The sequence below is a fragment of the Ziziphus jujuba genome, chromosome 4 (genome assembly GCF_031755915.1).
Source record: "Ziziphus jujuba cultivar Dongzao chromosome 4, ASM3175591v1".
In the NCBI taxonomy this organism is placed as follows: Eukaryota; Viridiplantae; Streptophyta; class Magnoliopsida; order Rosales; family Rhamnaceae; genus Ziziphus; species Ziziphus jujuba.
The window spans coordinates 5,545,872-5,559,836 of NC_083382.1; the positions used below are offsets into that span (position 1 = coordinate 5,545,872).

Below are 13,965 nucleotides of genomic sequence, written 5' to 3' on the forward strand. Positions count from 1 at the left end.
ACTTAGTTCAAGGTGACACTAGGTGTCAACAGCCGAAATAAGGGGGTCGTAGAAGAGAGGACCTCCATTCAAGATGTGGTAACTCGTCTAGTAGAGGATGCCACTTGCGTAGGAAATTGGTGTTGGAAGCCACAGGAATAAATGCACATTTGAAGGATGTTGTGCATCAATTTGCCATTGGAGAAGGCAAAGCTAGCTTGAGAATTGCTAGCACATCACCATCAAGAAGATGGAAATTTGAGCGCGGGAACAAGAGCTAAGAAGGGAAACTTAGCTCGTCACGGCAACAGAGTGCCGAGGAAGCATGAAGTGGAGTTCAAGAGAGAGGAGAACTACCACATGAAGAACTCTCGAGTTTGGGTACCGTTGGGACAGTTGACGTAGGGGCAACACCTGAGAGGAGACGGTGTGCTCGATGAGAGGGTCAATGTCACCATCGGATTATTTGATAGAGTTCAGTCCACGAGAGGACCTTGAAGGCAAGAGAGTGCCTTACTTTGGAGCTCGGGAAGCTATTCGTCCAAGAAGGGACACGAAGTTGGCTAGAGTGATGCCAACAAGTGAAGAGAGCATTTGTCCAAGGGGGACATGAGTCTGGCTAGGGTGCCAACGAGAGATACAAGAGGCAGAATTCGTCCGAGGGGGACATTATCTGCTTATGGAGCTGAAAGTGCAGGGCGAAGCACTAATATATGCATAAGGAGGTGCACGTTTTGAGGAAAGCTTGAGTTTGGGTGAACGCATGCAATAGGTCCTTGGCCAAGTCCAAGAGTGGGCGCACGAAGGTCGTCATAGAGGTGATTCTACAGAGGTAGAGGGATGAAGTATGCAGGATCTTGAGTTTGAGCTGGAAGAGCTTATGTGGATGAAAGGTGTTGTGTGGAGTGCAGGAGTCTTGAGGATAGCCAGCGGGCATGTTGATGAGGGCATTGACATAATGAAGTGGGGGAGGATGTGACGGTCTGCACCTTTGGAATGGCCTAGTGGCATTTTCGTAAATATTTGAAGGTTGGGATCTTCAATCCCGAGCTGTGGGAAGTTCTTAAGAATGTCACTAGGATGGTGCATATCGAATGGCAGGCCAAGATTCGAAGGTTTTCTAGAGAAAATCCCATTATGATTCCTCGCACAAAGTGATATCTGTGGCTGCCAGAAAAGAAATGGCTCAATAAGCTCTTTAAGGGGGTGGTCCGTGTCTGGCTCTCCACGGCCCCCGGCTCCGGCTTCGAGCTTGGGCTAAGCGAGCCTCCCATGGGCGACGGCAAGCCATGGGGCGGACATAAAGCGCCACGAAGGTGGGCTTATGTCTCCGAGGGACAGGGAGTCCCGAGGACAGTACCGGTAAGCGCTTTTAGCTGGTATTGCACGTCACTCCTGTGTTAGAGGTTGAGTGTAGCATTCGCTATGCCGTTTTCTATCGGCTATGCCAAGAACACACGTAGGCCTTTGTTACAAGGTTGTGGCAAATGTGCCAATGAGCGGGGGCTCGGGTTCTGCCTCGCTCAAGTAGGTCGGAAGCTAAATAGGCACGGACGGGACGACACCGTGCCATCGGGTGACATTCGTATGTGGGCTTCCGATCTTGTGTTGCTACCTTGGGTGGCATGTTGGCACGATGCTGGCGTGCATGCTCCTGGGTCGGATGCTATTCGAGATGTGCATGGACCAAGGCCCGAGTGGAGAGATGGGTTGCTGGCTAGATCTTGGCACTAGATTGAGTAACAAGCTACCGAGTGAGCGTGAGGCCATCGGACTAGCTTGCTGAGCGGCATGAGCCATGATGATTATGGGAACCTCAGGAACGTATAATTGGTATCAGATGGGTCGCTATATGAACTCGGATAGTGAAAAGGCTAGCCATGACTAGAGAGTCTTGGCACCGCACGGTCTATTTCCGCTGCATAAAATGTAGGACCGTGACACCAGGCATGGGCATCTCCTTAATAGATTAGGCAAAGCTTAGATAAGTATGATCCCTACTAAAATTATCTTTCAAGAAATTATTCGGTAGGACAGGATTTAGCACCTTAACTATAAGTCTATCCAATTAAAGATTGCCGATTCATTAAAATTTAACACTTTATCTATATATATATATATATATATATAATCAATTTAAAATTGATAATTTTTTAGTAGCGGAACAATTTAATTAATTCTAGCATGTTTAACTTATATATTAATATATCCAATTTCCTTGTAAGGAATACTCTTGTTTTAACTTAAATATTTTTAAAAGACAATTACACAAAAAAATAAAAAATAAAAATGTTTCACCAATAATTAAAAAAAAAAAAACATGTAAACATATAAACATATATTAGAAAATTTATTTTGCATAACAAAAATAAAATTAACTTGGGCATTATATATCATACAAAAAGTTCAAGTATTATACAAAGCAACATATATTTTACACATGCAACATATAATTTTATATGTTTTCTTATGACTCTTTTTTTGTTGTTAATGTGACTGTTTCTTTATTAGAGTGTAGATTTTTTTGGATAGCAAAATGTTTAGATTGATTACGTGGATATTATGATGTGTTGTAAATTATATTCTTTATGGAAATGGCAAACCAATTTGAGGAATTTCTGGCCAAATTAAAAATTATTTTCTAATTTTTTTTTTTCCTTAATGAATTGTCATTCTTCAATTGGACGGATCTATAATTGAGGTGTAGACCTATCCTACCAAATAATTCATGTATATCAATTTGCTCCCAAGGAACAGATTAGTCCACCGGCGATAATCTCATGTTGTGGGCTCAAGATGTGGTCACAAAATTTCTCCTCTCCATATTATCAAAAGAAAAAAAAAAATGTATTTTATTATTATAAATTAAAATACTAAATTAAGAAAGAATATCATGTGAAATTAATGATACTACTCCGACCGATTACTCTACAAACTGAACATGAATATGAAACTAATTAATGTAATATCAGTCATCGTAGCAATAAGCTCAAATTAAAACTATGATCACAGTCGAGTTTAATAAGCTTAATTAAGATATTGAAATCATTCTGCCAATCTATAACTTTTTCCAGTGAATGCCTGAAAACCCTTTTCTTCCTTATTCTTCTCCATTGTTCTTCCTTTCTTATCCTCTTTCCTCGATTCAACTTCCGATGGCTTTCCGACATTGGAGGAGCCAATCACAACCTTCCTTTTCCGACCAACACTACTCTGTCTACATTCTTCAGCGGCAGAAACAGAGGTTGAAACAGGGGACCCATCCAAGCGCTTTGCTAAACCAGTGAATGGTCTGAACTTTGGTTCCTCATCATCAGCTACTACTACTTTTTCAATATTCTTGGCGGCTGGTTTTTTTTCTTCGGGCTCTTTATAGTCCAAAGGAGGAGCAAAATCAACCTCACAATCAGTCTCAATAATACTAATCGCCGCCTCCGGCTTCGTCTCCAAAACATCAATGTAAAACTTCTTTCCCTCATACATGATCATGATGGTATCTCCAGCAGACAAACAAGAAAACCCTCTCAAAGTCCTTTCCAATACGGCTTTCGGGTCCGAAAGCCGTATGAAATCGGTTGCATGAGGCTGCAATTTGATGTAGTTTCCTTTCACCAGATTGACATTCTTGATCATGGCAAGCCCTCCTTGTTCAAAACCCATGTTGTTCATCATCCAATCCGGCAACAAGATCTCGCCTTCGTCGGAGCTGAACTCCGCGACGCCGCAGTGGGAAACTCGGTCGGTTTTCGGGTTTCGAAGCTGGAACATCATGGGGTATTGGATCTCCATGCGAGAAAGACGAAGCAATGCTGATTCAGGAAGTATGATCTTGTCACCGCTTTCGAGATGAGATTTTGTGGAAAAAGATATTGAATAGCAACGATAAGATTGTTGAAAAGATGAGGAACTATGAATCTCGTCGTCCATGTTGTTTGTAAGTGCTTCTATGAACACGATTGAGAGTCTCAAAAAAATAAGGTTGCAGAGAATATATAATATGAAGAAAATAGAGTTGTAATGTCAAGTAGAGAGTGTTAGTATTTATATTTTTGTTTAGATAAATATACTAGAGAAGCAGTGGAGTTATACTTGGTTTAGGTAAATCTATTTGCTTGGTTTAGGTAAATCTATTTGCTTGTTTCTTGGTTCTGATTTGGAAAGTAAGCAAATTTTTATTTTATTTTAATTTTTTTTTTTTGGGGTCATAAATGTTAAACGCGTTTTCTTCCTTCTAGAAGGGAGACCTAACAAAATAAATTTAAATACACAAAAGGGGAAAAATTAAAAAGAATTTTAATTTAGGTCATTGTTTAACTAAACTTGATTTTGAAGTAAACACGCATTCTCAAGTTCAGCAGCTAAAACTTTGTTACTTCAAATAATAATAATATATATATATATATATATATATATATATATATATATATATATATATATATATATATATATATATATATATATATATTTATATATATATATGGTGTCCATTTATAAATATCAACCAATACACTATCCTATTCAACTCAAAATAATAATAATAATAATAATAATCAGTACATGATCGTTTTAAGGCCTAATTTCATATTTGTTGAAAACTACAATAAGTTTATACATGGCCTAATTCTTGACCATTAAGTAATTTCGATATGCTACAAGGATATAAAATAAGCACCACAACATACTAAATTACAAAGGAGGGTAAATAAGAAAGCATACCAAAGTACAAGTAAATTAGATATAGCCTGTTTCTATATAATGCTTCTAAAGAAACCGACAGAAGCAAAGACTTTGTTGTAAGTCTCTGCTTTAAAGTGATTATGGCATTATTTGACAAGGTGGAAGAAGACAGTCTATATGCCTCTGGATCCAGGAATATCAATCCATTGCAATTGGAGTTCCACTTCACCACTCTCCACATTTCTCAGTCTCAGAACCAAGTTCTGCACCAGCTTTCCATTTTCCCAAACAATGTGGCTCTCTTCAGCCAAGCAGTTTTGCCTGTCCGGTTGTATTTTCGAAATTATGGTTCCGCTAGGGAGGTTTCCCAGACGCATACGTAGAGCTTCGACGAAAGGGCCAATCTCAAACTCAGCATCACCCATTTTGTCATCCAAACTAAATGTGTCTTTGTCATACACAAACTGCAAAAACAATTGAATGGAGAATATATATATCAGCAAAAAACACACTAAAAGTGAAGGATATTTTTAATGTTGGAGTGGCAATTGGAACTTACCAAATGAACTGGAAGTTTTGGATCTGAAATTGAAAGGGTTAAATCTTCATTCCATTCAGGATTTAGAGATCTATTCACTACTCTAGTCTTCAACTTCTGCATCACGCAATAAATTTGGAAAACACAAATTAAAAAATTACCATAGAAAGCTACAACTATTCAAATTCAACACCTAATCCATATCACCCACTGCTGTACAACCAAGTCAACTCCCATGTACAGCCACATCTTCTTGACTTACTTTTTCTCTGTTACTTTTTTGGTAAACTGGGTTTCAAAGATCATATGCAACCATTATGAAAAGTTATACCTCTAATTGAAAGTTTCTACAGTTGGGCTAATCATCGTGACAAGGTATACCTCTAATCGAAAGAGATAAAGAATATACAAAATTCAACCCCAAAAAAAGAAAAACGAAGAATATGCAAAATCTCATGGTTCAAAATACAAGAGAAAGAGCTTCATTTTTTTCCTTTTTTTTTTTTTTTTTTTTTTTCACCTTCCTTTTGCTGAGTCTTTTATGACCCGGTAACGCTAGTACTCAACATGCAACCGATGTATACTTTCTTTTTATTAGAAAAGCAGAGGGATATGAAGGAATTACACAGATTTTCCATTTTCTCAAGTTGGTTTTCTGAAGCTTGAACTGCCATGAAGTAAAGAACTATGAACATGGCTGAAAAAAAAAAAAATAGTGGAAACAATAATAACTACTTGTGATTTCCATGGAAACCAGTTGGTTCAAACTAGTGATGAAAAGGGAGAGAAACAGAGAGATCAAAGGAAAAAATATGCAACTATGGTAAAATCCAAGTGAAAACCCAAGAATGCTGTCCTCAAAATGTCATGAGTCTCTAAAAACAAATATTAAAACTTGACCGAACAAGTCATACATCGAAGCAAACCAAAATCCACATCTAAAATTTCAGAATTCAAAACCAATATAAAACATCAAAACCCAGAAGCCCAAATAATTCAAAATAATAATAATAATGAATTAAAAAAAAAAATCAAAATACCTGTTTGCCCATTTTGATGACAATATAAGGATCACTGCTTGTGCATCCGACATCTCTAATAGCAAGGTTGACCCCTCTGTGAACATGAATTCTGAGAAGACCCATGAGGTTCTCCATGAAAACAGAGGTTTGGTTCTTAGTTCTTACCCAAATCAAAGAAAAAGAAAGAAAGTATAAGTAAGAATATCTGGAGGATTATACAAAAACAAGTTTCGGGTATTGGGGGAAGACAAAGATCTCAAAGTGGACAAAGTAATAGTCCAAGTTTGATAGCAACGCGTACACCTGTTTGAAATGTCCCATCAAATAACTTTTACAGTTTATAATTATAAAAAATTAATACTGTAAAATTACAGTAATACCCTCCAATAAATTATTTTATTTTCAGTTCTATCGCAATCAATATCATTTTTTTCCCCTGGAGAGTTTAATTCATTAAGTAAAAATTACAAGAAATAAATTTAATTGTCAGATATAATCAGTATTAATTTTTACAAAATAATAATAAACTAAAAAGGCCAAAATTAAATATATATTAAGAAAAAAAAAGTCACCATATGAAATAAGTTGACAACAAATACAATATGGTTTATATATATCCTTTATATTTTATTAACCGTGCCTTAGCAGGTCTTTTATATTCAATGTCAAAAGGCTATTGAAATAAAATATCATATTGTTCACTCGATGATTGTGGAATACAATAATTAATTATAACGTGTTTCTCTAAATTAATGGATTGTATGACATATTACCTTTTTTCTTATTTTATATTATTTGTGAATTGACTTTATTATTATTATTTTATTTCGTATGACAAAAGAAAGTTTGTTGAAAATATGTTATTTTTTTTTTTATCATTTATAATAGTTCCTTATCCCGGTCCCATTTATTTAAACGTATTGTTTATTGACTTCACGATTTATTGTTTTATTACAAAGTGTTTATTTCAACAATGTAATAATATCTGTGAAATAATACCCTTTTCTATATACAATATATATATAATTAAAGTTAAGCTTCTTTAATCATGAATTATGATTTTTACTAGTAACTATAGATTTTTCTCGAAGAGTATTATATATATATATATATATATATATATATATATATATATTATATTTGAATTGCAGGAAGCCCACAGAGAGTAGTAATTATAGTGGTTTGTGGTTTGTAAATATTATAACAAGTTCAATCACTCTTTCATAATCTAGTGTTAGCTGAAGGTAATCATTGGGTATTTCTAATAAATTAAGCTCTATATATAACTATCAAAACAGAAATAGGACTTAAAACACTAAATCCAACTTTCTATTTGCCGTTTGGAATTTCCCAAAACCATATTAGGAAACGTCATTCCTAATCCTAACCAAATACAAAGTCTCCTCCTATATATACTAATACATATGGACACATAACATATAATATAGTATACGCATTTACTTGCTGGTCAAACAACAACAATTTCTTTCTCGTCTGAATACACCACATTCTCCATCCCATCTACAACAACATCTTTTTCGACCATGGACTACATGGACTATGTGTACGAGGATCATAGCTCATCTAATTGTTTCGAACAACTTTATCGTTGTTATCCAATCGATCATGAAGATTCGGAAAAGTACTCTCATTTAGAAAGCGGAAACAAAATATTGCTTCCTGTTTCTGCATTGGACCGTCTTACTCACATGAATGTCAAATATCCCATGCTGTTCCAGCTTCAGAACCCGAAAACCGGCCGGGTCTCACACTGCGGAGTCATGGAGTTCAGCTCCGATGAAGGAGAGGTTTGGTTGCCTAATTGGATGATGAAGAACATGGGTTTTGAAGAAGGAGGCCTTGCATTGATCAAGAACGCCAATCTGGTTAAAGGTAAACACATCAAGTTACAACCTCATAAGACTGATTTCATAAATCTTTCCGACCCCAAAGCCGTCTTGGAATCGACTCTAAAAGGCTTTTCTTGTTTGACCGCTGGAGATACCATCATGATCATGAATGAAGGCAAGGAGTTTTACATTGATGTCTTGGAGACCAAGCCGTCTTCGTCGGCGATATGCATTATTGATACCGATTGCGAGGTTGATTTTGCTCCTCCTTTGGACTACAAAGAGCCTGAGAAAGTTAAACCAGCTTCCATGAAAGAGAAAGCAAAACCAGAGGAAGCAAAGTTTAGACCATTCATGGGTGTAGCAAAGCGCTTGGATGGGTCCCCTGTTTTAACCTCTGTTTCTCATGAAGACAATGCTGCTGCTTCTGCAACTGCTGGTTGTTCGGACTCTGCCGTTGGTCGGAAATCTGGGAAGATTGTCTTTGACTCCTCCAATGCTGTCGGAAAGCTGTCGGAAGAATCGCAGAAAGTGGATGAGAAAGGAAGAATAATGGAGAAGAACGAAGAAAAGGGCTTTCAGGCATTCTCTGGGAAAAGTTACAGATTAACATGAGCTATAGCTACTTCTGAGATATTAATTTAGTTTAATTTGGATTAATATAGTACAAGACAGCTTTAATTTTGTTGCTATATATGTTCATGATAAAACAGTAGCTATATCGTATACATTTTAAATTCTTGAATAATTATGTGTTTTGTTCTAGCAAAAAAATAAAATAAAAAATTGTGTGTTTTGATGCAGTTTGTTTGTTGGATTCTATATTTTTTCTGTTTTGACTAAAGGTTAAAATTAATTTTATCCAAATTTCTACTGATTATATAATTTATGATTGGTTCTACATCTTCTCCCCTCCTCTGTAGCTTTAAAAGAATTACAACTACAATTAGTCTTGGTAATTATCCCCTTTAAAATTCTATATAGGTCAAACACATTGAAATATTATACTTATTCTTCAATTCGGATTCATTCGGAAATATATTTTAAAACGGTATGGATTAGACTAGATTATTAAATTTGAATTATTGGTTCAATAAAAGTTAAAACAATCCAGTCTTATCCAATTTCTTTGAGCATCCAAACAAAAATCCTTAATCTGTTTTTCCTGAGACATTGATTGATATGGGATAGATGATTTGAATTGGATTTTTTATTTTTATTTTTTATCATTACAACTAAAGCAAGTATAAAAATACGATAGAGGAAATAAGACATTTTACATTGGTCAACCAAACACTATGTCACTACCATACATCATATCATATTCGTTTTGAGTTGTTTATATATTTTGCTGCGGTAGTTGAAACATCAATAGATTTCTAATTTGCTAACAATATTTAACAAAATAAGGTGTTCCCATTGTCTATCATAACATTATTAATTTTTAATACAAGAGGGATTACTAATGCACTACTTTGTAGTAGTCTGATTCACTTTTTTCCAAGTCTAAGGTCCTTGGTTCACATCTTTAAGTGCTTCAAATTCAAAATGTGCAGCTTGAAAAAAAAAAAAACAAATAAACAAGCATCCATTGCTTACAAGACTTTTTTGCATATTTCACATGCTGATTGAAATTACTTCATGAAATTTACACATTTCCTAATTTGTTCACAAGAAAGTTAAAACATTGTTCTAAGGCTTTGCAGCCATTTCATTACAACAAGATAAAATTAGCCCAATAATAATCTAGTAATTTGCATAAAAAAGAAATAAAACAAAAACCACTGTTCTTCTCTCTCTCCCTCTTTCTCCTCTATTCCATAACCATTCGATAGAAAGCAGCTGAAGCAAATGCATTGCCTCCAAGTCTCAGCTGTACACTAAGCATAGCACTAAACAACAGTCTTAAAGGCCTCTGGATCCAGGAATCTCAATCCACTGCAATTTGAGTTCCACTTCACCACTCTCCACATGATTCAGTCTCAGGCACAACTTCTGCACCAGCTTTCCATCTTCCCAAACAATGCAGCTCTCTTCAGCCAAGCAGTTTTGCCTGTTTGGTTGTATTTTCGAAATTATGGTTCCGTTTGGCAGGTTTCCAACACTCCTACGTAGAGCTTCGATGAATGGACCGATCTCAAACTCAGCATCACCCATTTTGTCATCCAGACTAAATGTGTCTTTGTCATACACAAACTGCAACAACATTGAATGGAATATATACATATATATCAGCAAAAAGTAGTATTCAGGTTCAGGAATGAAAGTACTAAAAACCCCATTTTTTACGCTCATATGAATTTAGTCCCGCAATAGAACTTACCAGTTTGATTGGAAGATTTGGATCTGAAATTGTGAGCGTTAAATCTTCATTCCATTCAGGATTTACATTTTTCTGGACTACACGAGTCTTCAACTTCTGCATCACATATAAAATTTGGAAAACATCAATTAAAAATATTATCTCAGAAAACTACTACAAGTTTCATTGGCCAAATTTAAAGACAACACCTACTTCAGTACAACACTAGTCAATTCCCTTGGATGGCCCCATCTTCTTGACTTCACTTTTTTCCATTAACCATATATATATATATATTTTTTTTTTTTGGGTGGGTAAACTGGGAAAAGATCTTATGCAATTGATCTGTAAAGGGGAGCTAATTTTTATGAAGAGCTATACCCACTACTTTAATTTCTAAGAAAGTTTTTCTCTTTTTTCTTTTCCAAGAAGAGTCCTTATCACCACATGCCTAAAATAGATCATATGCAATTGAACAAATAGCAAGCAAGTGGTCCTTTCAACGGTATTCAATATGAAACTGACACACCATCCAGAAAAATTGAAGTTGGATTAAGTTTTAATTTTCCTTTGAGAAAAAAAAAAAAGGAAAAAAAAGCAGGGGAATATACAGACTTTATACTGATTTTCCTAGGCTGGTATTTTTGAAGCTTTCACAGCCATGACTAAAGGAAATATGAACATTGAGAAACAAGAAAAGAGAAGATGGTAGAAGAGAAATACTGGAAAAAACTGCAGAGCATTTGGGGAAAATTAAGTCAAAAGGAAACTCAATAAGATCAAAAAATGGAGTCAAACATTTAAGGGTTTTTCGTAAAAACCAGAAAAACTTGCAAGATTGAAGTCCGGAGTCTCATTAAACAAAGAGCTAGAACAAAAAGTCAAACACCAAAGCAAAACCAAAACCCACGTCTAAAACAACTTCAAAAAAAACATCAAAAACCCAGAATTCCAACAAAGATTCAGATTAAAAAAAAATTAAAAACATGCATCACAAAAAAAGCAGAAATCAGAAAGAGAGTTAAAGAAAATTACCTGCTTGCCCATTTTGACGACAATATAAGGATCACTGCTTCTGACATCTCTTATAGCAAGGTTAACCCCTCTATGAATATGAACTCTGAGAAGACCCATAAGATTCTCCATGGTAACAGAGCTTTGTTTCATACTCAATCAAGAAGAATAAGAAGAAGAAAGTTGTAGCAAAAGAACAATTAGGAGGATGATAGAAAATAAAGATGAGGTCGTGTACTTGGGGATGTTAAGTAGCTCTCAAGGTGGTCCAAGTTTGAAATGCCAATGCTTTAACCTTGTATTCCACTGCATTTTATATAGTCCAAAAAAACCGAGTGTTTTTTCAAATAAATTTATTATTATTATTATTCTATATATGCAAAGAAGTATTCTTTTAACCAGTTTAACAAGGTAACACGGCAGACAAGACAAGACCTTTTCGTTTTCACTTGCTAATCTCGGGCTCTTTCTGAGAAGGTCTTCCTTATGTAACAGTGGTATATTGGGTATTTACATCAATGTAATTTTTCAATGTTTTATTTAATAATTAATAAATTTTTAATTTATATATATATATATATATATATTTTTTTTAAATTATAAATGGAATTTTGTAAAATGATAATCATTATTTTAACCTTTTAAAGATGATGATACTAAATATTTTAGGTCAGAAAATTTGCCATAAAATGGTTGGACTGGGGGGTAATAATGTAATTTCGACAGTAAAATGGGTTTTTGGACTCAATTGACCGAAATAAATGGCTGGCGTATGATTTATTTGACCAGGTCCTTCTAGAGTTTGACTTGGAAGGCTATTTCTTCATTTTCTTTTGAAGTATTTATTTAACACATGAGGCCGAGCCACCTGCCAAAAAGTTCGACCAATAAAATAAGAGAAAAAAAAATTAAAAAGTCGAGGACCAAAAAATATTGAAATAAAAAATGGTTAGTTTAGATGCTCATCAATTATAGGTCAGCAGATTCCACGAATCAAAAAACACAGTAGACTTTGTTCCCTAACTTAAATACGATTATACGAATGAAAGTTTGGTGCTTAATTACCCCAAAAAAAAAAAAAATATATATATATATATATAGGGTCCTCAGCCTAAAACAAACAAAATATTATTTATATATTATATAGGGATCTTTTATCTTATTTGGAAAAAGTCGCAGATAATAAAGATCTTCTATATTTAAAAATAAAAAATAATATTAATTTTAAAATTATTTTATCGTTTTCTCTTTTATTTTGAATAGTTTTCTTTTCTTTTGTTTTTTGTGTCCATTTCTTAACCTTTTGGTATTGGTCACTTTCTGGTTCTTGGTGGCTTGATGGAAACGTGTTTTAGTTGGAAAAAGAAACACAAAACCCAAAAAACAAAAAAACAAAAATGTCCTAACTTCTGACGATTTTTATTTTTATTTTTTTTTATCTAAAATTAAATGAAATCAAAATTACAGTACAGTAAATTGCTAAACTATACAACCATAATTATTATTACTACATATGACGTGTTGTCTTTAACATTTATTAGTCATGATGATATCTTCTCAATTTGAAAAATCAAAATCACAATAAATATGTGGTTAAAATTCCACATATATAATGCAGTACTTTGTTCAGCTTCAAAGCAAACAAGAAAAGTGAGGCCAAATTGTCATCCTTGTAATTTTTATGTAAACTTCTTATGGATTGAGAAAAATAAATAAATAAAAGAATAAAATCTTTAATTATTTATTTTCTTACAAAAGGAAAAAAAATTAATTAAGAAAAATTGTCATATATAGTTGTTGTGCAATTCAACTGTCGATGAAAATTTTAAAAATTTGTTCGAATTATGTATCAGAATTATTTCATGGCAGCAGGGTGTGTTTTGGTTCTAGATAACGAATAGTAGGTACTCTATATCTCATTGTAAGAGTCTCGGAGAGGAATAGAGAATTATTCTTTCCAAACTTCAGCATATAATATATATATATATATATATATATATATCATATGTTTCTATTTTCTAACCAACAAAGTACCTTAAATTATTTTAATGCGCAACAATGTTAATTGTGGTTTCAGTATAATAAACTAATATGATAATTTTAAACTAATTAAATACCTATCATATCAACATAAGCTCTATAAAACAAATTAAATTGTCATAATACATAATGGTATTTGGTTTAGAATAAGACTAATTATAGAGAAATTTTCTTACAAGGAACAGAATATAAGATATTTTAGGTAAAGAGGTGATCAATAAAAATAGGATTGATTAATTTATTTGGTTTTACATTTAATATTTTTATTTTTAATACTAAAAATCTAATATCAGTATGTTAATCCCAATTTTAGTATTCACATGACCATGTGTTTAAAGATAAACTGGGAAATAATTCAAAAAACACATTATATATATATATTTGTATTATATTTTTTTTTTTATATATTGTGTATTTTTTCTTGTGAGAGAAAAATTTGACTTTATTAAAATGAGAAATGATTAATTTTTAACTAAACTACGGTTCCTTATTAGAGACCTATATTTATAAATATATGTAATAGTTAGTAAAGTTTCTAGCAAA

The 13,965-nt window shown here is 33.7% G+C and overlaps 4 protein-coding genes across 4 annotated transcripts; 1 reads left to right on the forward strand and 3 right to left on the reverse strand.

The window, feature by feature from the left end:
- Positions 1-2,857: 2,857 nt before the first annotated feature.
- LOC107416396 (uncharacterized) lies at positions 2,858-4,284 on the reverse strand. The gene has a single exon (XM_048472831.2). The coding sequence runs from the start codon at positions 3,904-3,906 to the stop codon at positions 3,025-3,027; it is 882 nt and encodes a 293-aa protein (XP_048328788.1). The 5' UTR covers positions 3,907-4,284; the 3' UTR covers positions 2,858-3,024.
- A 212-nt stretch (positions 4,285-4,496) lies between these two features.
- On the reverse strand, positions 4,497-6,462 carry LOC107416389 (protein C2-DOMAIN ABA-RELATED 4). Its single transcript, XM_016024876.4, has 3 exons — positions 6,235-6,462; positions 5,216-5,311; positions 4,497-5,120 (listed from the first exon to the last, which is right to left on the reverse strand). The coding sequence occupies exons 1-3, from the start codon at positions 6,349-6,351 to the stop codon at positions 4,830-4,832; spliced, it is 504 nt and encodes a 167-aa protein (XP_015880362.2). The 5' UTR covers positions 6,352-6,462; the 3' UTR covers positions 4,497-4,829.
- A 1,248-nt stretch (positions 6,463-7,710) lies between these two features.
- LOC107416383 (uncharacterized) lies at positions 7,711-8,702 on the forward strand. The gene has a single exon (XM_016024871.3). The coding sequence runs from the start codon at positions 7,761-7,763 to the stop codon at positions 8,679-8,681; it is 921 nt and encodes a 306-aa protein (XP_015880357.3). The 5' UTR covers positions 7,711-7,760; the 3' UTR covers positions 8,682-8,702.
- Positions 8,703-9,657: 955 nt separating this feature from the next.
- Positions 9,658-11,672, reverse strand: LOC107416390 (protein C2-DOMAIN ABA-RELATED 4). The gene is made up of 3 exons (XM_016024880.4): positions 11,404-11,672; positions 10,390-10,485; positions 9,658-10,262 (listed from the first exon to the last, which is right to left on the reverse strand). The coding sequence occupies exons 1-3, from the start codon at positions 11,533-11,535 to the stop codon at positions 9,972-9,974; spliced, it is 519 nt and encodes a 172-aa protein (XP_015880366.1). The 5' UTR covers positions 11,536-11,672; the 3' UTR covers positions 9,658-9,971.
- Positions 11,673-13,965: the final 2,293 nt, after the last annotated feature.

Excerpts from the sequence above, each read along its gene's own strand:
- LOC107416396 (XM_048472831.2), bottom strand. The coding sequence starts at position 3,906 with ATGGACGACGAGATTCATAGTTCCTCATCTTTTCAACAATCTTATCGT.
- LOC107416389 (XM_016024876.4), bottom strand. The coding sequence starts at position 6,351 with ATGGAGAACCTCATGGGTCTTCTCAGAATTCATGTTCACAGAGGGGTC. Across the intron at positions 5,312-6,234 it reads TCATCAAAATGGGCAAACAG|AAGTTGAAGACTAGAGTAGT; the intron begins GTATTTTGATTT and ends TGCGTGATGCAG. Across the intron at positions 5,121-5,215 it reads CAAAACTTCCAGTTCATTTG|TTTGTGTATGACAAAGACAC; the intron begins GTAAGTTCCAAT and ends TTGTTTTTGCAG.
- LOC107416383 (XM_016024871.3), top strand. The coding sequence starts at position 7,761 with ATGGACTACATGGACTATGTGTACGAGGATCATAGCTCATCTAATTGT.
- LOC107416390 (XM_016024880.4), bottom strand. The coding sequence starts at position 11,535 with ATGAAACAAAGCTCTGTTACCATGGAGAATCTTATGGGTCTTCTCAGA. Across the intron at positions 10,486-11,403 it reads TCGTCAAAATGGGCAAGCAG|AAGTTGAAGACTCGTGTAGT; the intron begins GTAATTTTCTTT and ends TATGTGATGCAG. Across the intron at positions 10,263-10,389 it reads CAAATCTTCCAATCAAACTG|TTTGTGTATGACAAAGACAC; the intron begins GTAAGTTCTATT and ends ATGTTGTTGCAG.